The sequence below is a fragment of the Gigantopelta aegis genome, chromosome 4 (genome assembly GCF_016097555.1).
Source record: "Gigantopelta aegis isolate Gae_Host chromosome 4, Gae_host_genome, whole genome shotgun sequence".
In the NCBI taxonomy this organism is placed as follows: Eukaryota; Metazoa; Mollusca; class Gastropoda; order Neomphalida; family Peltospiridae; genus Gigantopelta; species Gigantopelta aegis.
The window spans coordinates 88,664,380-88,691,097 of NC_054702.1; the positions used below are offsets into that span (position 1 = coordinate 88,664,380).

Consider the following 26,718-nt stretch of genomic DNA (forward strand, 5'->3'; position numbering starts at 1 on the left):
GATTTAATGTAATGGCGTAGTACGTAGTACTAGTAGGCTTACTAAGAAAACAATTTTAGTGAGGATTTGGTTATTGTTAAAGTTGATTAATCAAAACTTTTAGAAATATAAAATCATAACCAAATATATTTATACAACTTCTAAAATTTTCACACAAAACAAATAGGGCCTTCTATGTCTCCATTTGAAATTAAGTATGATCACCTCCAAAAGACCCAAGACATGATTTGCTGCCATTACATTAAATCGGTCACTTCCGACAAAAATTACTTTCATCCGACTATTCCCGAATCGAACAAACTTATAAATATGCATATTTTTGTAAACTATATTTTGATTGGATCCAACCATTTTGTACGTGAACACCCTCTATGTGAGTAAATTAAAACTTCACTGACGCATGACGTTACTGTTTACACACATAGTGCACGGCACCGGTGTGCCTCTCGCTGAACACCATGTTAACTAAAGTCAATCCAGCTTCATCCATCAGTTGTCGAACCTTTTCCACACTCCAACAGGGACCATAGGCATCGGAATGTTCACCTTGGAAACTCTCGGGGATACAGAAGAATGTGCTGAGCGAATACATCCGACCCCAAAAGATATCCCGTACATGGTCTGCTAGCATGCCTTGCATTCCGAAATCAACGAAACTCGCGGTTCCATCTTTCTTCAAAGCTTTCTTAACAGATCGCAGTGCCTTGCTTGGGCTCGGCAAGTCATGTAGGGCGTCTCGTAGGAAAATCCAGTCGAACTTGTCGCTAACGGTGTCGGGTAGGTCGAGTACATTGTAGACCTGGAACGTGATGTTTGTGAGTCCTCTGTCTGCGGCTAATGTTCGACCTCTCTCGAGACAGGACTCTGAGATGTCGCTGCCAAGGAACGTCGACTTGGGATATCGTGCTGCAAGGTTCAGAAGTATGATGCCCTGAGCACACCCGAACTCGGCAACATGTATTCCCTTTTCTGTTAAATGAAAAACAATGCAATCAAACCTATCTCAAACACTTACGAGCCATTATATTAAGCGGCCACCTTTACAAGGAGGCCAGTTTGTTTTTATTCCAAATCCTCCCATGGTGTGGATGGACCTGCATCGAGTACTTCGCCCCCATCATGAAGGATCTTTTTTAAGATAGGAAATTGACGATAATATGTTTGAATATACTCACCAGTATAACAATATAGAATTACACAGGTGTGTATAGTTAGCTGTAACATACACAACGATTACAAATCTGCCATTATCATATAGTCCAGGAACATTAGGGTTTAACCCGGAAATAAATAGTACATAGCCGATTTTTTTTTTCAGGATAGATGCAGAACATTAGTAATAACATATCAAAAGTCTCCAAGTTTCCGAGGTGTGCTAACTTTACTACAGATGTAAATGTATAATTATCGTCATGTAATCAGTTTACGCATATACCTGTTTTCGTTATCTACCTTAGCAAGTTCATCTTGATATCGCGCGCACATTTTTTACATCTACGGTCGGATTTTTTAAATAAAGAATAAAAGAAACTGAAGACAGCAAAATATTATATGATTCATATAAATTAGAAGAAGAAGATTAAGCATTTTTTAAAATGTATGGGTGTCTTTTATTTAAAAACAACAAACAAATACGCTTGAGGGTAGGCCTACTTTTCTTTTGCAAGACTACTTAAAAATGACATCTTCGATGATAACGGGATAATACATTTAACAAATTTATTTAGATTATTAATTTTTAAATATTAATTATTATGATAAAGTAATAAAAACTATAATTATTTGATTTAAAATAGAATGGAATAGCAATTAAAGTCACTATGTGCATTTTTATTTGCATGCCCCAAAACTAGGACTATATCAGGATTATCAGGAACACATATTATTAAATTCAACAATGTGTCTTGATACCAAGATGACGTGTGTTATATCTGCAAAACGTTTCAGCCGTATTCGTGAAATAAGCGGATCATCTGTTGTGAGCTATTTACAAAATTAGTAAAGTATGCGTATCCAAACACATAGTTCATAAAAAAAAAAGAACACAAAAGAACAAAAAATAAAAGAAATGAATGATGCTGTTGCAGTTCTGATATAGGGACTTTGGAAGTGTTTGTTAAAAAGACCTGTGCTCTCATACTTGAGGACGAAACCTGGAAAACGGAAATAATTTGTTTATGTTTCTAACCATTAATTTTTCTTACTATCTTATTGTGTTGCTATCATTGTACAGGGCCACGCCTACCCTAGACAAAGAATCAGACTACAGGTACAGGGTTTCTGACAGAGGGTACGAAGGGTAAAATTGCGTACCCTTAAAATTAATTGATGTATTTTTTAAAATATTTTTAGAAATATTATAGTTAGAGAACTACTCTTTAAAATGTGTAAAAGTACATGACATAAAGTATCCAATCTGAAAAGATTTTATGTGCATAACTACCTAGTAGGGGTAGTTTATTACGTACCCTCAAATAATTTTCTGGCAGAAAGCCTGAGGTACACAAAAAGGCTCTTTTAACCTAAATATGGTACTTGGTTTTCGTACTTTCAGGCTTTGCAACAGCCCCTTAATCCATGTTAGATACGGCCTTGTAAATATTAATGGCCAATACAAATGAATGGATGATGTGAAATTCGTGTGTACAAACTAAAGCCTCTAATTTTGATAATTTCCACGTCAGCTTCCTTCCCATTCCTGAAAATATATTTTTCATTGAAACGTATATGGCTTCATATATATAAAAAATAGCCATAGCACATTGTAATATGACATATAGTCTATGCTACTGTAAAATTTAAAGTCGACAAAACAAAGGTTTTGATTTATGAAGAAAACGTAGCCTACTTTTCTTCATTCGAAACCGCTAAAGATTGTTTGCACATTTAGGTCCGTAAAAATGCTGTTAAATGATTTATCTTAATAATTAAATACACATTAAATAACAAACAGCAAAAACAGACATCCTTACAATAACAATTTTGTTCTTAATTTTTTTTAAACTTTATACTATAACAAAACTTGTATTCTTATTTTTGTTTTAAATATCCAGTCGCAACTGTTAAAAATATGCACGCGATAGGAGTCCTATAATAATATTACGGGCTCTCAAAGGTTGAAGACGAAAATAGGTTACTGACGTAATCAGGTTACGGGACGATAAATAATTATACATTTACGTCTCTGTAAAGTTAGCGCACCTCGGAAACTTGGTGACTTTTGATATGTTACTACTAATAATATTCTGCAACTATTCTGAAAATTTCAGCTCTGTACTATTTATTTTAGGGTTTAACTCTGTTTTTGACCTAATGTTCCTGGACTAATACGCAATACCATATCTCTTCACAAGAGTGGTTCCAAGACGGGCCATGGTAGAAAATGTCGGGATATGCAGCCCTGACTCACTGTATGATGATTTGCCTACAGAGAAGAGCGAATCTTGATCATGCTATATGGTTTCAACCCTATATGTAGGAGGACTGCCACTTTGTGTGCGAGTACAGGTTTCAAGGAATGAACAGTAAATATATTATAGAAATATTGCTCAAATTCATTTGAGGAAGAAGTACCTTTTAGAGGCCATTTTTGGAACTCCCAACACGGTAATTGAGTATTTTACGAGTTTTATTTTAGGTAAATAAGTTTCGTAAATTGCTGTCGGTTAAGAACTTGCTATTGTGCATGTGATTCGTTTTAGTCCCCTACCGATCCAACTGGAGGGGACTATAGGTTTCATCTCCGTCTTTCTGTCTGTCTGTATGTCTGTTTGTTTTACCGTCCGTCTGTCCCACATATAGTTTTATAGATGTTAGATAGCTTTATCATGTACTACGTAAGTAAGTCTAATATAAAGTAAAACACATTATACCTTCCAAAATACCCTTTAGCTATGTAACGCTACGATGAAACAATACCACTATAGTATAGTGTAACGACAACAAAATACCTAGCAAATTCTTAACGTCCGGTACACAGGGTAGGATGTCATTGTCAATGATAGTATCTTGTGATGCCGTCCTTCTCTCTTCCATCGCTTCAAAGGCAGCAGCATCAATTCGTATTCCTGAAATAAAATTAAAATATTTATGTTTATCATTCGATACTGTATCATTTTAATTGAGGAGACACAGAAAAGAACACAAATATTAATTTTAAAAATATCTTAACAAACTATGGTTATTTGGTGTCTGACAAATGCTTTGTTGATACTTTGTCAACTGAAAAACAAAGAGGGAACACGTTGTAAACAGATAAGCTACTCCTACAGAACAAGAAACAAGTGATGCAGGTTTTATGTGCGATATGACTTTACCACAGAGAGAACAGAAGATACCACGTGGCGTTTGATGCTTATACCAATCCAAAAGGACTGGTGTGCACAGGAGAAACACCGACTCCACTGGGGAAAATTGATCCTGCGACCAATCGCACCTCGGATGAGCTGTGTAATAGGGGCACGGAATTCTGACTGGACCGAGGATTTTTCCAATCCGTCCTTGCTCTCTCTGTTATATATATTTGTTCAGTACTAGCTAAGCAAAATTGTAAAACGTTCTCCTGAATACCGTCTGGACCATCTTTGGTGAGGACATCCTTCATTCGTTTCATCCTTTCAACCATCAGTTGCTCTAGTTTGCTGTAAGCAGACATTACTCGAAGAACGCTCTTGTGGTCTTCAGGAATGTGGAACTTTGTCGAACTGTCATCCACCTGTATTACCTCTGACGCGGCTAAGGCTGCAAGAATCTCTCTCACATATCTAAAAGAGATGGTGATAAGCACGGATGTTTAGTACTTTCACAGTGCAACATTTACAACTACAGTAGAATCTTGTTGGGTCGAACTCGAAAGGGTCGAGAAACCGCAACGCTCGAACCAAAAATGTAGTCCCGAGTTACACTTACACAATGTTAAAAACCGAATTGATAGGTCGAACTACCCGATGGGTCAAACACTTTCTCGAACCAACGGGATTTAACAGTATATTTAAATACAATTTATATATTTAGCTGTTCATATACTATTCAATCCATTATTATTGTCACCTGCCATTTATGCAATAACTTAGTCTTGAGTTAATTAGGGGCTAGCAATCAGACCAATTAGTGTGAAACTAAATTACAGCAATGAAAGACACTATGCATGGTTGCCTCCAGCTTAACAGCTAAAGACTATAAACCATGACAATTACGTGTCAACAAATATATGTATCTTCTAAATATTCGTTTTCTATACATAAAAGGGAGATCCAAGGAGAGCAGCTTTACTGTTCGTACCTTTGAGGTTCTCACTCACAATGTCAACTCTATCGGGAGACCTGTGTGTCATTCACCAAAGATCTGAGACATACGTTATCTGTATTACCACGTTAACAATAGTTCATGTTGGAAAGGAAAAATAACTTGTGACTTCTGTTATTCATTTAACATTCAGGTAAAACAATACAAGAAAAGCATACACTGTGTTAGTACTTTACGAGACATTAATTCCGATCAATACAAATAGGATTATTCGACCCTATAAATTCAGTGCTACATACATAATTGAAACATTATGGCGAAAAGTGTATAATAGTTTTATATTTCACACCCATTTCTCTGCATTTTACACAAATTTTGCATGACTTCAATGTGCTCTGGGGGACATTATGGAGTATCCAGTGTAAACCAAGTGCACATATTCACTAACTGCATCCTCTTACCTGTCAAACCCAGTGTAACAATCCAGTATACTAAGCAGCTCCCCAGCCATTAATCACATCACAAGAAAACTATATTTCTCGCATTAGTTTCCGTATTTTGGACAACCAAATGGGTCGATAACTCTAGTCTGAGGCCTATCAGACCAAAATTGTTTTCACCATGACACTCAAACTCACATATGGCATTTAAATACATATGTCAAGTTGCATACAGGCAATAAAAAGAATATTTGATACCAAATATGGCTATTGGAGCCTGTGAAATGGGGGACTGCCTGTGCCGCAAAAGGCGGCAATCTGCGTCAAATTATTCCCAATAGTGGACTAGTAATTATGCAATAACTTTAAAAGTTACAGACATTTTTCTGAACAACAAAAAGAAACTTGCTCCTTATTGTGTTCTCTGCAATTGAAATATAGCAGTTGGCAGGAATATGATTTTTTCAAAAACAAATTCAATTTAATTTAAATTGATACATTTTCAAAAAAAAAAATTCCCACAAAGTTCTCTTTTTAAACAAAATTTAATCTTTAAAACTGTAAAAATTTTGATACTGCACACAGTCAATATATGCCAATTACAAATTAGGACTGCTCGAGTGTCATTCTGGTGAGGGTAATTAGCAAGGTGTCTGCACACTGTAACAGGTCACACCTGAATGCAGAGGACAGGGCACCAGTCTGCAAAGATGCAGTACCGAATACACAGTCAACAAAAAAAAGCTGTCAACTGCCACTGCACTGAAATGTTTTAATGCATCAGAACTGAAAGTGACATCACAGATGAACATATATATAAGGGTGGACATGCATACCACAATAAGTATTTCACTGTTTTATACACTACGAGTCACATCCATGGAAGGCAATACAAGACGAAAGACACAGTTCAAGAAGGGACATGCACCTTGGAATAAGGGTGCAACTCTGCTGCATGAACATGCAAGTCCAGAATCTCACACTGAGAAGTTGCGACCAGTAGTCCGGATGAATATAGACGAGTTTGCCTTGGTCACGAAGTCGAGTTCCACTTCAGCCACCATATCCACTCCAGATTGCGAAGGTGCGTCATAGCCAGTCCACCTGCTACGTCCCATTACGAGTACATGTACTGCGTCTGAAATGAAAGAAGAACAACAGTGTAAAGACAAAGAAGGCATGAGAATAATGGACAATGACAGAATGGTAGATGCATGGAATGCAGCTTTCAGATACCACTCAACAGCTTCCCCTGAGTGCGACAAGCCTGAAATGCAAATATTAAAAGAGGTTAAGTGGGGTCTTTGTTGGAAAGTCACACTACACTGTGTGAATTGTGACTTCACTGCTCCTGAAAGCAAATTGTACAATGAGGTGAAGACAAATAAACCTGGCCCAAATGCAGCAAAAACTAATGTGGGTCTTGCTATCGGTCTCCAAGATACTCCCGTCGGCAATACGAGAGCGAGAGTGCTATTGGCAGGCATGGACATTCCACCGCCGTGTCGGAGCAGCATGCAGAGAACATCATACAAGGTATCAACGGCTGTAACAGATCTAAATGAAAAAGATATGGCACAAAAAGTTGAGCTACTGAAAGACATTAACATGAAACGTGGAAATGAACGTGATGAAATTAACATAGCCATGGATGGGAGATACAACTCCACGACAATAACAAGTCGGAAGAAACCGGGCCAGAATGCATCACAAGCTATAGGACTTGCGTGTGAAACAATGACTGAAAGAAAATTCATTGTAAGTGCCTGCTTCCAGAATAAACTTTGTTGGACCGGAGCCTGGTTAAGAAACAAAGGTATTCATGTGACGTGTCCCGGTAGTCATTCTGACTGCACAGCAAACTTGCCGCCATTTGCTCCGCTGTCGGAATACAAGATGGGAAAAGATATCGGAACAGACTTGGCTCTACAAGGTATTCTCATAAAATACATCACAACAGATGGAGATTCCAGATCATCTGCTGGAGTTGATAGTGCTTTGAAACTTCTACATCCAATGTGGAAAGTGCAGCAGCTAGCTGATCCAACCCACTTAGGTCAGAGTCAGTTTCGTAAGTGTTACAAAGCTAACTTCAGTCCCGACATGTTTACTGGGTCCACCCGTGAACAAAAGCGTGAAGCACAGAAGGTATTCAGCCAGGATATGAAAGCAAGGTGCAGTTTAATTCTTAAAGAACTGATGAAACTACACACTGGTAATATCGGTGTACTGAAACAAAACTTACCAAAGGTTCTGCAATCAACACTTTCGTGCTACAGTGGTGACTGTTCAAAGTGTTCGCGGTACTCGGTCGTCTGCAGTGGAGGAATAACGAACAACTGGTGGCCCCGATCCATGTTCCTGGGTACACACAGAATCACAGAGCTGAATATGAATGAAAATGACAAAATGTTAGTACTGGAACTTCTGAAGATTAAACTAAGTATTTCAGCTGTAGAGCAAATGAAACTGTATACAGACACACAGAAATGTGAGGCTGCGAACCGTTCTGTCAGTGTTTCCTTACCTAAGAATGTGAACTATTCACGAACGATGACTGGGAGAGCTGCATCCACCATCCACAGGCTGAACAACGCCCCGGGAACATCGATGATAGAAAAGTGCAAGTACTGTGGCATCGAACTGTCAGCTCGGGTGAGGCGTTCACTGTGTCAGATGGACAAAGAGTCGGACTATCAAAAAAGATATCAAAACAATCCACAGGTGATTAAAAGGCACTTAGTCCAGCAAGGAAGTAAAATTAGAGATCACTTACGATATAAACATTTGCACAGAGATCAAGAAAGGATTATTAGATATTGACAGTCAAAGAACAGACAACTCCTGTGACCACAGTTATTCAAAGTAATTTTTGTCACAAACTTTCAAGTGATACATATAATATAGGAACTATCAGTTTGCATGATAGCATTTCTGCTGTGGACATGAACCCTAGACATTGAAGACTGACTTTAAACAATAAAAAATAGTAATGTGAATAAATGTATGCTTTTGAATAAATGTATCATGTGATATTTATATGTGATATTTATATGTGATTTTATGACATAAAATATTTCATTAAATTAAACTTTGTTATTGTTTTACATTCTTATATGTCATGCATTTTGAGATGCAAGAGGCAGGGAGGGTATTGTCCATGTCCCTGACAGACATCCCGGTTCACACATTGTATGCGCGAGCTGTTAATTGCATGTGGCTCAGCAGATAAGTGATCTTTAAACATACAAAGACGGTTATGGCACAGGTGACTGATGTCACTGCCATCTAGGTCCATCTCCTTATTAAAGACCATGAAACTTAATCTGTGAGCATTTACTGTACGATACTGGCCTGTGATTGGTGATTTGAACTTAATAGCACCATATCCATTTGGTCTGGGAGGCCCATTCCACATTATACATTCACCATTTGGCCCAGGATCACATTTTGAAAAAATTACCCTCTGGTATTTTTGAAAAAAAGCCTCCATTTTCACTTATTCAATTAGCTCAATTACTCAAAATGAGGCCCTCACAGGGTGCAGGGATACATTCTGATTGAAAAGAATGACCTATGACCTGATACGGGTACAATGCAGGTCAAATCATGTTATAATTTGTGAAATTACAAATTTCAAAATATAAATATAATAAAATTTAATTTAATTTAAAGAAATAAAATATTCATCACCCAAACTGATAACTTTCAGATTTCCACCTATCTGCACAATTATCATGTACATTTTGAGTGCTGTAACTGTCATAGTTACCTCACAATTTGGTATCAAAGTGTGTCACCCTGTGTCAAACATCATTGAAGAAATCCTCCATATTGACTTATTTGACCTTAACCTTCAAAGTGAGGCTCTCATAGGGTGTAGAGATACAGCCTGATTGAAAAGAATGACCTATGACCTGATAGGGGTACAATGCAGGCTGAATTATGTCATAATTTGTGAAATTACAAATTTTGAAAATATAAATATAATAAAATTTAATTTAATTAAACAAAATAAAATATTCACCACCCAAACTAATTAGTTTCAGATTTCCACCTATCTGGACAATTAGCATGTACATTTTGAGTGCTGTAACTGTCATAGTTACCTCACAATTAGGTATCAAAATGTGTCACCCTGTGTCAAACATCCTACTATATCAGGCCTCAGACCACAATTAATTTCACTATGTATTCTCATGTAGCCCCAGTGGCTGTAGCACTTTTATTAATTTCACCAGGCCATTAGCATTTCACGGGAAACATTACCTGCCTGGGCCCATTGAACACTCGAAAGGACGACATCTGTTGTCCAGCTCTTTTCTGCGTTATATCAATGTAAACAAACACATGTGGGCTAAGGGACCGAATCACACCCATTTCTCTGCATTTTACACAAATTTTGCATGACTTCAATGTGCTCTGGGGGACATTATGCAGTATCCAGTGTAAACCAAGTGCACATATTCACATCACAAGAAAACTATATTTTCTCGCATTAGTTTCCGTATTTTGGACAACCAAATGGGTCGATAACTCTAGTCTGAGGCCAGATAATAATGATTTAAACAGTTCTGTGACTGGAGATAAATTAGACTTAGTTCTAAATAATAAGACAACCTCCACCAAAACTCCAGATAAACAACTAGACTGGGACCATGCCTTCGGTACTCCCAAGATAGTAGAAAAAAAACCATACAATGCCTCTACCCCCTCGTCGCACGACTCGCATAACCCCATACCCCCCCCCCCCCCCCCCCCCCCCCCCCCAATTCCGGATTGAAGTCAGAGCTATCATGGCTGACATGCTAACAAAACTCCCCTTATCAGATATCGAGGAGAACCCCTCAGATGAATCTTTTCCGGATTCTCTACCCCCCGGGGGGTCAACATCGCCAGAGTCACCGCTGACCTTAACAATAAAATCTATAAAAGCGATGAGGACTCTGTGACCTCTTCTTGTTTTACCAATCTAGTTATCCATTTGGAAGAAGACCGTCCAGAAGAACCCCACCCAGAAATAAGTATTTGTCCCAACCCAACCACTGACTCTGTTTTTGTTGGCGAGGTAAGCGCCAAAATACAACTAGACGCAACAAACGCCAGTGGGTCACCGACACCACCACCATCTCCAATCAAGACAGTCAAGAAAAAGAAAAAGCTTCTTCCCCCTACGCCACATCATGAGGGCTTGAGAAAGAGAAGGGTGTCCGAGGAGGTGACCCACTCAACAACAGAAGAGGTGGGTGAGTATAATGTCACTACTGCCAATCGTTATCGACTTTTGGCAGATGATATATATGAAAAATATACCAGCGATGAAACAGCCAAAAAAAGTAAAATCTTTGTCAAACCCCCCACCTCCCCTCCCCCACCCCCCATCACAGGAATTAAACAAGTTTTTTTCGCCGGTAAAAACCCAACCAGATATGACTATTTTTACTTACAAGAATCCATCAACTCTATCTCGACCGATGCCTCTTTCAGTCTTGAAACTTATCTCTTCTTTTTTACCAGGCTCATGGATGGAAGAGTTTTCATCCACTCTAAAACAGAAACCCCCCTACTCAAGTTGGGTAGTTACTTCTATCTCCGCCCCGATCCCAACTCAGTGTCAGCGTAGAAATCTTGTTTGAGACTATCTACAAAGAACCCATAGACGCCAATAGGAGCCTGGACCATACCCCCACCCCCTCCTACTCCCAGTTAGGTTATACCCAAGACCCCCAACTTAGTCAAAATATCCATCTCCAAGTACTAAGTTCTATCCCCCCCCAATAACGTCAACAAGTCTTTCACCATCTTTTCTATACGGTTCCGTTCAGGTCCGCACGCCCCCAACAGACATCAACATGATAACACCAGGTAAACCCGATCAAATTCCCAACACGTGGTCTTTAGCCAACTCTCAGGCCACTCGGCGGTCTCCGACACCTTCCGAAGCGGGTTCGGAGATGGCCGGGAGGCCTCTACACAGTAAACTACCCTCTACGGACAAAGCCGAACCTCCAAGCAATAAACTAAAATCTGAACCTAGTGTTAGAGCATCTGTCCCACGAACCCCAATCCCTTCCAAAAAAAACTGTACAGCCCCTCCCAAAAAAACCTACCCCACCGGTTGTGGAGGGAATATGGGGGGACGAGCCGTGCGACATCTTCGGTCCCATAGCCACTGTCTCCCGTTCTAACTTTGTAACAGAATTTACTGAAGTTAAATCCAAAAAATCTAAACGCAGCCTTCAGTTTGACATTGTAAACAAAAACCCAGTTCGAACAGATTTTTTGCACTCCCCAACCAAAAAATCCCCTCCCCGTAAATGCAAACTAGCTCTTAAATCAACATGCCCCGGGGTTGAACCACTAAAAAAAAAAACTAATCACCAAATACTTGAAGAGGAGTACCCCCCACTCCCACCCAAACCCCCTGGTCCCAATCCACTAACCAAGGGTACTCAATTACCCAATGCGTTCTATAAAGGGGTGGAACCTGCTAAGGGCGGTTCTGGGATCGCCCCCCTTCACAGTATGGGACCAACCGCACCACCCCAGTTTACTGTGGTCGGTAATAAAACAAACAAAGAAAATCAAAAAACTTCTGTAAACAATAGCTCTACTATACAAGATTTCACTTGCAGACGGCTGGTCAGGATGCCACCCGGACCGCTGTCTGCAGTGCAACTTCAAAACATTTTAATAAAAGAAAATCCAGATCTTGATATCAAAAATGTAACAATGTGGAGAAATGGCTATTGGGACATCCTCTTAAAAAATAAAAACAACTGTGGACCTGATAATCTTCAGGTCCCAATCATACCCACTCTTATTGTTCAGACCAAAACCAATCAAATGTGCACAATGCCAGCTAGTGCTGCAACGATAAACCGGTATACCGGTATACCGCGATAATTGATCAGCTCGATACGAACCGCGGTACAGTTTTGCGTACCGCGATATTTTTTCCTTGTAACTTATTTGATTTGAAATAGGCAAACAAACAAACAAAAACCACATCATTTTATTAATTGGTGATGACAGGAAATGTAACAATCACGTCAAGCGTAGTCGGCTTACTTGTTGGCATACGAAGTGATAGGTCGGTTGGTTATACTTGGTTCTAACTTCTAAACAAAACGTGTCAAAAGTCAAGTGAAAATAACCAGTTAACGATAATTACAAATAAATGTTTTGTTACTTACACATTATCATTCGTTGTTCATTTACGTTGGAATACGGCTACGGCTACGGCTACGGCTACGGCTATCATCTTCAAACAAATAAACCAACAAATGAGAATCACACTTCGCTGTTTTTCACTGAACTCGGAATACTTCGGCCGATTGTTCAAAATACCTCGGCTAATAACCTCGGCTCTGGTTCGGTCGATCTGGCGAAACATTGTGACTCAATACGTACATTTCCGTGTTAAGCGAGCAGCAACGGAAAAGCCCGATAGTAAGGATTTCCGAATGTGACAATTTATGAATAGTTTGACCATTCACAGTCTGGAGCTCCACGCGTTTAGACGTGTTTGTTTCGCCTGTGCACACTGCACGTGCTTTCGTGTGCTCGACTTGGGGGGGGTCCCTCATTTCGTTGTTTTTGTCAGCGAAATGAAGTTTTCTACTGGAATGTATGCGGCCATTGGAACTGATTGAACGCTGGAACGCTTCTCATTTCGACAGCCTGCACCACCAGGTTGGATTCTTTTTTAGCGAGATTCCTTGCTTCCACGTCATTTCTCCGTCTGACTGTCGACAGGGTTTTTTCGTGACTCGTATGACGGCCATTCTGCAGAAGGTCACGGTTGTTCGCGTTTAGTCTCTACATGTCCGAGCCTGTCCTAGCAGTACTGGAAGATTGACCCACTCTAAGAAGAAATAGGAAGCGGGGTCGGCCCCTACTACTCTTTTTCTAGACTTTACCTTGCTTTATAGTGATACCATCTCGTATCCTCCGGAGTCGGGCCCGTCCGCACCACTATACCAACCCATGACGACTGGACTATACCCTAGTCTGATACTCTCTCTCGTTCAGACAGATCCGGCTTCTCAAGATCTCTATTTCAGCACAGCAGTACACCTTCAACGTCTATCGACTGTCAATCTTGGGGTTTTCTTGACGGGATGCAACCTATCTCGTCCCTTTAAGCTGTGCACCCAAACGGCCTTAACAAGGCCACTCACGTGGACATATCGATCGGACTTTAAACTTTTAGATCTGCGTTCAAAATTTTATGTCGAAATTACTTCTTTTTTTTTTCAATATATAAATATTAATCCTCTCTTAGTCCAATTTCCTCTCTTCTTCTTCTCTTACTCGAGGTCACTCTTTTTTATTTTTGGATGGGCATGTTCGATCCCCCCCCCCCCCCCCCCCCCCCTAGTGGTATATGGACACGTTAAATTAGTGGTATATCATCGTTAAATTAGTCATCATCATCATCATCATCATCATCAATAGTTTGACACCGTCACGCCAGTGTTCTAGTAGACTAGTATTGTGTTAAAAAATAAAAATATGGCCTAAAACATTTAGCCTGACAGCTGAAACTAATAAAGATCATTAAAAAGTTATGCCTTCTATTTTCATTAAAAAAAACCCAACCCATAAATAATATCAATTATATTGCAATACATATTGCAATACAGTTTCTTATATCGCAATACGGTTTTGACAGTATCGTTGCACCCCTAGACACAGCATTAAAAAATGTCGCTCTAGGGGGGACCCAGTTTGCTTTAGGTGTGGGGACAAGCACCCAAAATAGGGGACGGACAACCCATGTAAAAACACACTTAAATGTGCCAACTGTAAGGGTCAGCACTATACACATAGTCAGGAGTGCCACCACCATCAGGAAGCCATACGGGTACTTAACTCTAAGCCAAGGGAGGAGTCCGTCCACCTGCCAAGGGGGGCTATACAGCAGAACAGCTTCTGCGTGTTTTAACTGGGCTGTTTCTGGATGGTTCCCTGGGGGCTCTATCAAGGGGAACATAGATGAGGTAATTGTTAAATCGGCTGTTAAATCGGCTACCCACGCAGCCTGCTCAGCCTTTGCACATCATCTCGGGATTACGATTAAAGATCCTAAAGTCCTATCAAATAGCTTTAATTGGTACGCACCGAGAATGACCAAACCAACTCTTGTCTCCACACCTAGTCATCACAATGTAGACTAGAATAATTAATTTAATAGAGTTAATAAACAGTATTGCTACAAACTAATTATGGGAGACAAGAGAACTAAAGTAACACCTAACTATTTATCCAAACTTAATAATAACAGTAATAACAACAATAGTGTAAATAACAGTAATAACAATAACAATAACAGCACTAATAAACAAACTAAAACTAAACTAGATAAATATAAAGGTTTCGCCATTCTCCAGTGGAATGCTAAAGGTATTAAATCACAGAACCATGGAGACGAATTAAAAAATTATGTTAAAAATGCTAAACCGGCCCTAGATGTCATCTGCATACAAGAAACCTGGCTAACTACTGGTAATCAAGATAAAGTTAAAAAAAAAAAATATTTTATTAATTTTAATATTCCAGGGTACTTCGGTTTTTTTTATAATAATAATTTTTCTACTAGAGGAGGCATAGCTACCTTCGTCAGGAATGACCTGTCCTACTCCCGCATCCCGCTCAAAGAGACCAGTAATAATAGTGAGGTCTTGGGCATTAGTGTATGGCGGAGTCGAGAATGTAGATATTTACAATTTTTATGTCCACCCAGGCAGTCATCATAATAAACTTACTATTAATAACTACTTGGATTCTATTTCTAAAACACAAATTAACAATTTAATTATTTTAGGAGATTTTAATTGTCGTAATTCTTTATGGGGAGCAACCACTAATGATAAACAAGGGCTTATTGTGGAACAATTTATGGAAACTGTTAAAACTGTCTGTTTAAATGATGGGTCACCCACCTTTTATTCTGACTCCTACCATTCCTGGACCTGGCTAGATCTCACTATGGTCTCAGAGGGGATGGCGTCTAAATGTGAGTGGCAGGTCATTAATGATTTCAATAGCGACCACCTACCTATCATTACACATTATAATTTAAATGGGACATGGAGGGAAATACCTAAAGTTAAAGAAAAGTGGAATTTTAATAAAGCAGACTGGCCAGGTTTCTACCAATTGTGTTTGAATCTTAAGCCGGAAAATATTAGAAATAATGACATAGATATTTTTAATAAGAATCTGATAGATAATATTATAATAATAGCAAATAAAACTATCCCAATATCAAATGCTAAAGTTAAATATAACTCAGTACCCTGGTGGAATGATAATCTCGCTAAAATTATTAAATACAGAAATAAAATGCGTAAAAACTACCAGAAAGACAAAACTCAAGATAACTTAGGTAAATTTAAAGAAAGGGAATTTAAAGTTACTCAAGAATTGTTTAAACTTAAAAAAGAATCATGGAGTAAATTTTGCTCATCATTAAATAGTAAATCTAAGGTTACAGAAGTTTGGTCAAAAATAAAACGCATCCAGGGAAAACCAGTTCCAAAATCATCTTTATTAAAAGCTAATAAACTTTATACTACTAATCAACAAAAAGCTATAGTATTCGGACAAACTTTCCAAAAAAATTCAAGTAATGGTAATTTCCCATTAAAGTTCTCTAACAAAAAAGAAATGATAGAAAAAACCCACAAAATACCCCTGGATGCAAAATTTCCCAGTTATACTATAGATTATAATATTCCTTTTACCCTCCAGGAAATGACTGAGGCTTTTGCTCACAGGAAGGGTACCACCCTTGGTCCGGATAAATTTAACTATCTTTTTCCAAAACATGCCTGAAGCTACCCTCAGACTTTTCCCGGAATTTTATAATAAAGCTTGGAAGCAAGGTTATCTCCCCCTTGCATGGAAGCATGCTGAGGTTGTTAGCCTCCCCAAGAAAAGGAAAGATTTAACTAACCCTACTAATTACCGTCCCATCTCTCTAACATCCAGTGTCTGCAAAACCATGGAGGCCATGGTTAATTCCAGACTCAGCTATTATCTAGAAAGTAACCACCTTTTGACCATATACCAGAGTGGCTTTAGAAAAAACCACTCTACTTTCAACCACCTTTTTTGATTACAATCTGAAATTGCAAATGCTTTTAGTCATGGTGACAAAGTGGTCGGAATATTTGTTTATCTGGAAAAGGCCTATGATATGGTTTGGCGACACAGGCTACTAATCAAGGTGTATAACATGGGCATTAGAGGGCCCATGTTTGCATTTATTGAACGTTTTATCAATAATAGATCTTTCACTGTTAATGTTACAGAAACCTTTTCTGATATTCTTAATCTTGAGAATGGCATACCCCAGGGATCTGTAATAGCCCCAACACTTTTCAGTATTTTTATTAATGACTTAGCTGATGCCCTAACTAACTCGTCTAGAAAGGACACCAAGCTGAGTATTGGTTTATTTGCTGACGATACAGCTTTTTGGCGATCTGGAAAGTGTATTGAAAAGATTAAAATAGATATTCAAAAAGATATAGATAAACTACAAAATTGGGCTGAAACCTGGGGGGTCACCATCTCAAGATCTAAGACTTCTGCTATTCTTTTTACAACTAATCGTCACAGACGGTATAAACTTAACCTTACACTAGATAATCACCCCATAGCTCAAGTAAAGTCAGTTAAATTTTTGGGAGTTATTTTTGACCCAGCTTTAACCTTTAAGGAACACATAACAGAAGTAGTTAAAAACTGTAATAATTATATTAATTTACTTAGAGTTATATCTGCAACAACTTGGGGGGCTGACAGACACACTCTGCTAATGATATTCGAAGCTTTTATCGTCTCCAGGTTACAGTATGGGGCTCAAGCCTTCTGCTGTGCCTCTGCAACCCAATTAGATAAGCTAGAATCAATTTATAACAAAGGGCTTAGAACAATAACTAAAATTGCCCTGGGTACACCAAATGACAGCCTGCGTGTGGAACTTAATATTCTCCCCCTCAATGTTAGGCGGACCCAGCTTTGTCTTAAACATTGGTTTAAAGCTAAAAATCTAGTACCACTAAATCCGGTAGCAACTATGAAACCTAATAATGATGAATATCTACATATTGACATTAATTCCGCAGTTAACCTTAACAATAGAATGGCATCCAACTTAGAACTCTTGGATTTTAATCTGGATAAATATCTTCCCCCCTTGGTGCCACCCTGGCTAATTAAACCACCGAATGTCCCTTTGCTTTTAAGAAAGGAAATTTTAAAAACAGAATTTGAACCATTTAAAAATATAAATGCAGCAGCTTTAAATGATCATTATTCTGATCATATTCATATATATACAGATGGCTCCAAGGACCCTCTTTCTGGTAAAGCAGGCATGGCCTTTTGTGCCATGCCTAGCTTTCCTAACATATCTAGCTCCCACCAGGCCAGAGTGACAGACCACGTTTCTGTATTTACTACAGAATTGGTGGCCATTTACTCTGCGCTCAAGTGGATTCTTACTAATGCTATCAATTACCCGGCTCCCCAAAAATTCCTTATCCTATCCGACTCTTTGAGCTCACTTCAGGCTCTCCAGAATCTTAAATTCAAGAGTTCTTATTTAATTAAACAAATTATAAACATGATTAATTATAATAATAGTAAAGGGCTATTTATAACTCTGGAATGGGTCTCTGGCAACGAAAACGCTGATTTATTAGCTAAAAAAGCCCTATTAATGGATAAAATTTAAATTAACATTAACATTAATTTTAATGAAGTCATGGCCATAGCGCATAAAAACGTTTTGAAATTTTGGCAAACCGAATGGAACACAAAAAAAAGACTATGGCATTATCTAATCAAACCTAAAATTAATTCGAAAAGACCTACTAATGCTAAAGCTGAAAAAATTATCACTAAATTGCGCCTTGGTGTTGTTTTTGGTCTGAACGATACCCAATTTAAAATTTAAAAAAGTAACACATCGCTCTGTGAAGAGTTGGCTAATGCCGTTTTGGATGACTTTGGATTTCATTACGTCATTAAACCAAAATAATTACACATTATTCATTCCATTTTGAATTTGAAGGATACATTTGGGGTGTTATCGACAGGATACGGCAAACGTATGTGCTACATACTGCCTCCTCTTATGAGACGGCCCCTGTAACTGCTGCACAAGGCGGAATCGCCCAGTGCGCGATCACGTGGTCTACGTCTCGAAATAGATCGCCGAGCTTTGCAATTGTTGCGACGGAGTGTCACGAAGCGTAGCTGAATGTGGGTGCTGTCGGGTTTCTTTCTGTAGTAGGTGTATTAGTGATTAATATGTGGATTTTTTGGTATCACTTAACTCGAAAATGATTGATGTAACGGTATTTGACGTCAAACATAGGATTGTTGTCGTATTAGAGCGTGACTCGTTGCCTACCGTTTGGTAGTCAGGAATTGCCAAAAAAAGACATAGGTTTGTCTCTGACTGTAATGAGAGCGTGTTTATGTCCAAATGTCCGTCTAGCTCTCTTACAGTCAGAGTACTCGGGCTACTCTTCATACTGAGTGTCGACTATCGATCTGCTCCACTTCTAACACACACTGTGTATTCTTTCTTCTGTCTTAATTGACGACGGCCGCTCACGGGCGTTTCCGAGGAGTCATTCGGTGATATCCGGAGAGCCGGGTCTTGCCGGGTGTTGCCTTGGGACGTCGCCATGTGCGGCCTTTCTTATTAATTTCTTCCATCTAAAGTCACTGTATTTTTTCTTTTTATCTTTCTGTTTCTGTCAGTACGCCTATCCTTTTCTGTTCTTTTTACTTAAATGACTATCTATTGGGTGTTGGGGCTATTGGCGAATGGGGATCGACTTCTAACCAATCGGAACTCGGTCTCCAAATAATTGTCTCCTATTCGGTCCGTGCTTTTAGCCGGCCAAAACTTACTTTCTGAACCTAGTGTGAGAGCGTCTGCATGAATGTTTGTTTTTTCGCCGTGGCTTGGCGGCGCATACACCTGGCAGTGTCTGTGCCGCCCGCCACAGGCGGAATATATGGCTGGAGTGTGAATGTGTTTTAGCTTTTAATTATATATGGTATATTGATTATATTTTTTATTAATTGTTATAATAAATGTATTAAATAGTAGTTAAACCTTCCTCTTAGCATTTTAAATTAGTATTATTTTAATTTACATGCTCTTTTTTTTTAATTAAACAGGTTTTAAACGGTATTAACTTGATCGGTCACTATTGTATATATACAAACAAAAAAACCTTGACCGGTACTCGGTGCCACCCACTTAACGATTGAGTGGTTTCTTGAGTGACACCGAGGGTTATATAGCAATGACGTTTGTCATCCGTATAAGTGACGCACCCCTTCGGGTGTAGAGCTCACGAATGCTTGAGGAGAACAGCGAGGACACCTCACAAATATCGGAACAACCTCTACATCAATACTCCAACAACAACGCGGCGGCTCGCGGGCCTTACATTATCATCATCACAGATCATTCATATCATCTTTAACTACGGCCCACTTGTGTTGCATGGATAACCTGGGGGGGGGGCGGGATGGGGGGGCGGGATGGGGGCGGGATGGGGGGGGACGCCGTGGTAGGGTGCGTTAGGGCGTTGGCGGTTTGGGCCGGTAGGGATGCCTGTTAGGAGGCCTCCCCCCCCCCCCGGAAGCCCCCCCCCCGTGGAAATCCGGACTGACCGCATGGGCCACCCGCCTGTTAGAACGCCGGACTGACGGTGGCGCGGGGTTCCCCCCTTTGCGAATCCTTTATCCTCCAGGGCTAATTTGATAATTAATAAATTAAAATAATATTAAATTAATTGTATAACTTATTCTTTTTGAACTGCCCGATCGGATTTTTTTTTAGTATGCACCTACTAATTATATAGTAAAAGAATAGAACGATTTAGGTTTTTGGTGCCACTATTAATTATATATAACATAAGATATAAGGTAATGGTAGGCCCCAAATTGTTTTACTTCCCTTTTTTTTAAGTGGTCATACCACACATTTAAAATTATCCCCTACATTTTATTTCCTTAGAAAAGTATACACTGTGTTAGTACTTTACGAGACATTAATTCAGATCAATACAAATAGGATTATTCGACTCTATAAATTCAGTGCTACATACATAATTGAAACATTATGGCGAAAAGTGTATAATAGTTTTATATTTAGCTAAACTAAGTCAGTTGATAAGTCGTTTAAGTTAACAATGTTATGTAAGAAGGTGCAAAAGCTTAGGTCTCACTACACAGTTGACTTCCGGGTGAGAGTTCACTGATCACGGTCCACTATAGTTCCTAATTGTGACACGTTATGGTTCACATATTAATTTTCAGGAAATGGTGAAGCGGCGAATGGTTAAAACAGTATGTGTGTTTAATGGTAAGCCTTCTGGCTGTATTTTGCCCATGTTATTTTGTAATATTGTGCATTGACCTTTTCGGACATGGGTGTTATAGCGCAAGAGACAGCCGGAGTGAATCGGTTAATGAACCACCTGTTCGGACCGGTACTACAGCCAGATGCGGTTATGTAGCAAAAAACTGAGATGGACATGTTCTCAGTTTTGGAGCGAAAATAAATGCTTATATAATATATGTTCGCAATGGTTTATGTTGTTAGTGCCAACGAGAACCCGTTCTATTGGCAATCTTCATTTGAAACTGGGCAATTTAACATGGGTTTCAATGGCATACGACATCTGTGTAGTGAGACCGTAGTCGAATCCCAAGTAAAATGAGTATCATGTTCCGGCCTTCACGTAGGCCTATAAACCGTACTTAATTAAAAAATAATAATTGCAAATTGTCTTGAATATCTGTATTGAAGCAATGCCTCTTCTCTACCTCGTAAAATTAGTTTTTCTATTAATAGCCTTATATCCCCACCACCGGTCTCGTGTTTATTCTGATCCTACATGTTACATATGTTTCGTGTGTTACCTACCTTTCTTTAAGCTTCCCTTGATCTGCTATTTCCACGGAGGTCAGTGGTTGTTCTGCAGAGAACAAGATGTCAAGAATCCCCACATCCTTCGCCAGTTGTATCACCATCTGAACGCAAGCCGCAGAGAAATAGTCTGACACTTTCTTCTGGTACGCTACTCTATCCATCTGAAATTAATAATTTTAAATATAATAAATATATTAACATACCAAAGGAGTGGGTTGTAGCTCAGTGGCAAAGATTCGGTTTTATAGACCCTCTCAGAGTGTTATTTCCCGTTCCAAGGAATGATCCACGTCAAGCATATCAAAAGTCGTGGTATGTGCTATCTTGTATGAAGGAAAGTCTTTTTAAAATATCATAGTATTTGTTGTTAAAAAACACATACAAAAACCCCACAGAACCAAACCCTGATTTACTTCAAGTTAAAATAAAAGATCACGTGGGAAACCAGTAAAATGGTTCGCGAACGTTAGCGTTGATCGCTGTCGATGAATGTAGTCTTGATGAACTCTACCTATGTGCCAATTGGTTGTCTGGACACGCAAATTGACTGGATTCTGTGCGATCTACTGACAGAGACCTAAAAGTAGGTTAATCGACGACGACGTGGATGCATCATACTGAATCCCGTGATTCTGACATACTTATCAATTTGTAACATCATCATATCACGCCAGGTGCAACTTTATTTCCGCATATTAAAGCCGCACACCCTAGTTCCATCCAGCGAAAATAAATTATAATTTGGTTAATCTACAAACCTGTAACACACTTAGATCACGTTTTTATCAAATGGAGTGAAAAAGCAGGTTTTATATCGATAAATACCATGGGAATTCCCATGTCCCAATTGCTTGAAATAATTTTGAAAGTTAGTATTCTGATGTCACCGGTAGATGTCGCTCGAAGCACAACAATGCCTACGTCACGACAAATTTCACAGAGTGCGCACAGACTTGGGGTGCGTTCTTTTCACCTCTCCTGGACATGTTCCAACTGTTCTGTCCTGGTTGTATCCCCTCTCCAGATATCGTAAGACTTAGCAAAATTATTGGTTTTAAGGGTTTGTAACGTTTTGTATTGAGACACTTACTTGTCTGAACTTTATTGTTACTGAAAATGTTCACGAACTGTGAAGAAAAATCTCACAAATGAACAACAAGCAAACGACAACAAATCGGATGTTGATTGCGCGAACCGTGCACGAGAAAACAAACCGAACCAAAAATGATAACGGTCACGTGGTATACCAACGTCTGTGACGTTTACACAGGAAGATTCGCTCTAAAAATAGATTGGACCTCGAGTGCACGCCTGTTGTTAAGAAATACAAAAAATGCATTTCGTGGTTTTACAAACATCAGGATTACCAGGATTACCAAAAAGCACTTCAGGTGAATGGAAATGTGTATTCTAAATAATAAAATGTAAGTAAAGTGCAATTTTATTTGTGAAAAAAATGGGTTTAATAGCGAAAAAACAACGCCGTAATGGTTAACAACTAGCCGTAACTAGGGCGTGTCCCTTTAATGAAAACCGCTTAACCTAGTGCCAACATGCGCGCAGTAACATAGACGCCGGTATGCGAATACTTATTGATTTTCCAAAAGACCTGCGGTATGTATAATGCTTCACATCCATATGAAACTATATTTATTGTACTTTTAATAATAATTTAAAAATGTGGTTTAATTGGTTTAGGACTAGATGACAGTCTGTTACAGAATGGGAAACGTGGACAACCAAATGGTCACTAACTACTGTTTTAAACTACGCATGTTTTGCTGAAGCTGATGCCACATTTCTTTAGTTTGATTATTCGCGAGTCGAATCATGATATAAAACTTGTATGTTGTTGAACTCCCTTTGGATGGGAGCCGGTAGCGGGAGGCGAATCCAGTACCTACCAGTCTTTTGTCCGATGACTTAGCCACTACATCACCAAGGCCAATAAAATTACTTTTAGTTAAATACAACTAATATTAGCATAAAATATTAGATATTGAAGTTCTTTTGTCAAATGTCTGACGCCATATAACCGTAAATAAAATGTGTTGAGTGCGTCGTTAAATATTTTTTTTTTTTTTTTTTTTTTCTTTCTTTCTTTTGTCAAACAACTTTTCTCGCCCGTTGCAACTCTCTCTTTTGCAATACATAAAAATTATTAACTATTAACAAAATTGGATATTAGAATGTCATTACCTATTGTAATTATTAAAAAAATATACGAAGTCTTATTTACTATTGCTGAAGTTCAAAATCCCAAAATCTTATCTGTAGCTGAATCTTAAACGTAGTGAACAAATGGGTTCTTGAATATTTTCACCTTAATGACAAAGAAGCTCAGAAGATGTGTAAGTTCTGGTTCCATTGTTTGTTAACATGCAAACCTCATGTGTTCATTGAGCTTTTATTTAATTTTTTCAGCACAGCGCAAGTTTGTTATTAACTTTTTAAAATATTTAATTAATGCAAGTTTCCATAATAAATGTGCTGTGGCTTAGATATACAAGTTTGTGGAAGGTCAGGAGTGTAACACCACATATGTAATGTTGGTCCACGTTATAATATACCTGGCAGAAGAAATTGAATCATATTGTTGTTACATTTTTTCGATATGTGATTAAAAGATATATATAGGATGTAATTAAACATAACTGCACTGATGTTTTTTGTTTTAATACAGAGTGAATTTTTCATTTATAAGAATGAAATTTGTACAAATAATGACCTTTTTTATCTTAACAGAGGAAACCCGCTACACTTTCTTATTAGTAGCAAGGGATCTTTTATATACACCATCCCACAGACAGTATAGCACGGCCCCTCTAACTAGGTCAGGGATACGGGTGGACATTGACCCCCTGCTCAAGTCGGTCACGCACCTGCATACTAAGACCTGTATCATACCAAGGTCATTCATTACCTAACACATACTAAGGTCAAGGTCACATACTCTTGTTTCACTCTGTTATAACTACCAAAATGTGTTGCACGTTTGTAGGTTAACCAAACTTAGTGTCCTTTTCCACGGGTTGAAAGATAAGGTCTGCGACTTTAAGCAGTAAGAAATAGAGTCATCTCTAGCTAGACAAAAAGATCACTTTTATATTTAAAAAGGCACTTTTAACGTTGCTGACCCTAGTTTTTGAGATACGTACTTCTTCTTCTTCTTAAAGTCGCACACCCTAGTTTCAGCCCGCGAAAATAAATTATAATTCTGGTTAATCTACAAACCTGTAACACACTTAGATCACGTTTTTATAAAATGGAGTGAAAAAGAAGGTTTTATATCGATAAATACCATGGGAATCCCCGTGACTCAATTACTTGAAATAATTTTGAAAGTTAGTATTCTGATGTCACCGGTAGATGTCGCTCGAAGCACAGAAATGCCTATCTCACGACATATTTCCCAGAGTGCACACAGACTTGGGGTGCGTTCCTTTCACCTCTCCTGGGCATGTTCCAACTATTCTGTCCTCTCCAGATATCGTAAGACTTATTGGTTTTAAGGGTTTGTAACGTTTTGTATTGAGATACTTACTTGTCTGAACTTTATTGTTAATGAAAAGGTGCACGAACTGTGAAGAAAAACCTCACAAATGAACGACAAGCAAACGACAACAAATCGGATGTTGATAGCGCGAACCGTGCACGAGAAAACAAACCGAACCAAAATGATAACGGACACGTGGTATACCAACATCTGTGACGTTGAAACGGGAAGATCCCTTCTAAAAATAGATTGGACCTCGTCTGCTCAACGGTTTTTTCTTAGTGGCGCGTGCGTTTTTAAGAAATACAAAAAAATGCATTTCGTGGTATTACAAACATCAGGATTACCAGGATTACCAAAAAACACTTCAGGTGAATGGAAATGTATATTCTAAATAATACAATGTAAGTAAAGTGTAATTTTATTTGTGAAAAATGGGTTTAATAGCGAAAAACAACGGCGTAATGGTTAACAACTAGGGCGTGTCCCTTTAAGGGGCGGGACGTAGCCCAGTGGTACAGCGCTCGCTCGATGTGCGGTCGGTCTGGGATCGATCCCCGTCGGTGAGCCCATTGGGCTATTTCTAGTTCCAGCCAGTGCACCACGACTGGTATATCAAAGGCCGTGGTATGTACTACCCTGTCTGTGGGATGGTGCATATAAAAGATCTCTTGCTGCTAATCGAAAAGAGTAGCCCATGAAGTGGCGACAGCGGGTTTCCTCTCTCAGTATCTGTGTGGTCCTTAACCATATGTCTGACGCCATATAACCGTAAATAAAATTTGTTGAGTGCGTCGTTAAATAAAACATGTCTTTCTTTCTTCTTCTCCTATACCATAGTTTGACACCCAATAGCCGATGAATTCTTCGTGCTGGGGTGTCGTTAAACATTCATTCATTCATTCATTCATTTTTCTTCTTTTTTCTTTCTTTTGGGGTTTTTCTTTCTTTCTTTTTGTTTTGTTGTGGGTTTTGTTTGTCTTTTTCTGTTTTTTCTTTCTTGGTTTTTTGTTTGTTTGTTTGGGTTTTTTTTTTTTTTTGGGGGGGGGGGTTTGGTTCTTCTTTTTTCTATCTTTTTTTCTTTCTTCTTGGTTGGGTTTGCCAAAATTTATATTTTTAGTAAATAGATGTATGCAACGTGTAACACCCGTACATATTTTACAGTCTAAGAACTAGAGTCAATCGCTTTAACTAAACAGGAAACTTTTTCGTATTTATTTTCTTCGTTGAAAGGAATCTCTCGGCCAAAATCGACAATACAGAACTTGGACATTCGTTGGTAATGATATACTACTGTTGGCTGCTGTATTATCGTTGTTAAAGTGTGGGGGCGGGATTTAGCTCAGTCGTTTGAGTGCTCGCTTGAGGTTCTTGCGTCGCAGGATCGAACCACCTCGGTGGATCCATTCAACTGATTGGATTTTTTTTCGTTCCAGCTAGTGCATCACGACTGGTCAAAGGCCGTGGTATGTGCTTTCCTGTCTGTGGTAAAGTGCATACAAAACATCCCTTGATGCATAGGAAAAATGTAGCGGGTTTCCTCTGATGACTGTGTCAGA

At 38.8% G+C, this 26,718-nt stretch overlaps 2 protein-coding genes and 1 long non-coding RNA gene across 3 annotated transcripts in view; all 3 read right to left on the minus strand.

Annotated features, from left to right (window-relative positions):
- Positions 1-19: 19 nt before the first annotated feature.
- LOC121371344 lies at positions 20-21,820 on the minus strand. Its single transcript, XM_041497161.1, has 4 exons — positions 21,658-21,820; positions 4,570-4,763; positions 3,951-4,067; positions 20-969 (listed from the first exon to the last, which is right to left on the minus strand). The coding sequence occupies exons 1-4, from the start codon at positions 21,762-21,764 to the stop codon at positions 407-409; spliced, it is 981 nt and encodes a 326-aa protein (XP_041353095.1). The 5' UTR covers positions 21,765-21,820; the 3' UTR covers positions 20-406.
- On the minus strand, positions 6,502-8,270 carry LOC121371345. The gene is made up of 3 exons (XR_005957790.1): positions 8,212-8,270; positions 7,930-8,069; positions 6,502-6,822 (listed from the first exon to the last, which is right to left on the minus strand). It is a non-coding gene; the product is annotated as an uncharacterized LOC121371345 (long non-coding RNA).
- A 2,677-nt stretch (positions 21,821-24,497) lies between the features above and the next one.
- LOC121370054 (protein FAM98A-like) overlaps positions 24,498-26,718 on the minus strand; it is a 39,952-nt gene continuing 37,731 nt past the window's right edge. The window contains exon 12 of the mRNA XM_041495153.1: positions 24,498-24,559. Coding sequence (XP_041351087.1) covers positions 24,498-24,559 — 62 coding nt within the window. The remainder of the gene's footprint in view (positions 24,560-26,718) is intronic.

Coding starts and splice junctions, on each gene's coding strand:
- LOC121371344 (XM_041497161.1), bottom strand. CDS start 21,764: ATGGTGATACAACTGGCGAAGGATGTGGGGATTCTTGACATCTTGTTC. Junction 4,764..21,657: donor CAAGGGAAGCTTAAAGAAAG/GTAGGTAACACA, acceptor CATCTCTTTTAG/ATATGTGAGAGAGATTCTTG. Junction 970..3,950: donor GGACGTTAAGAATTTGCTAG/GTATTTTGTTGT, acceptor TTCATTTAACAG/AAAAGGGAATACATGTTGCC.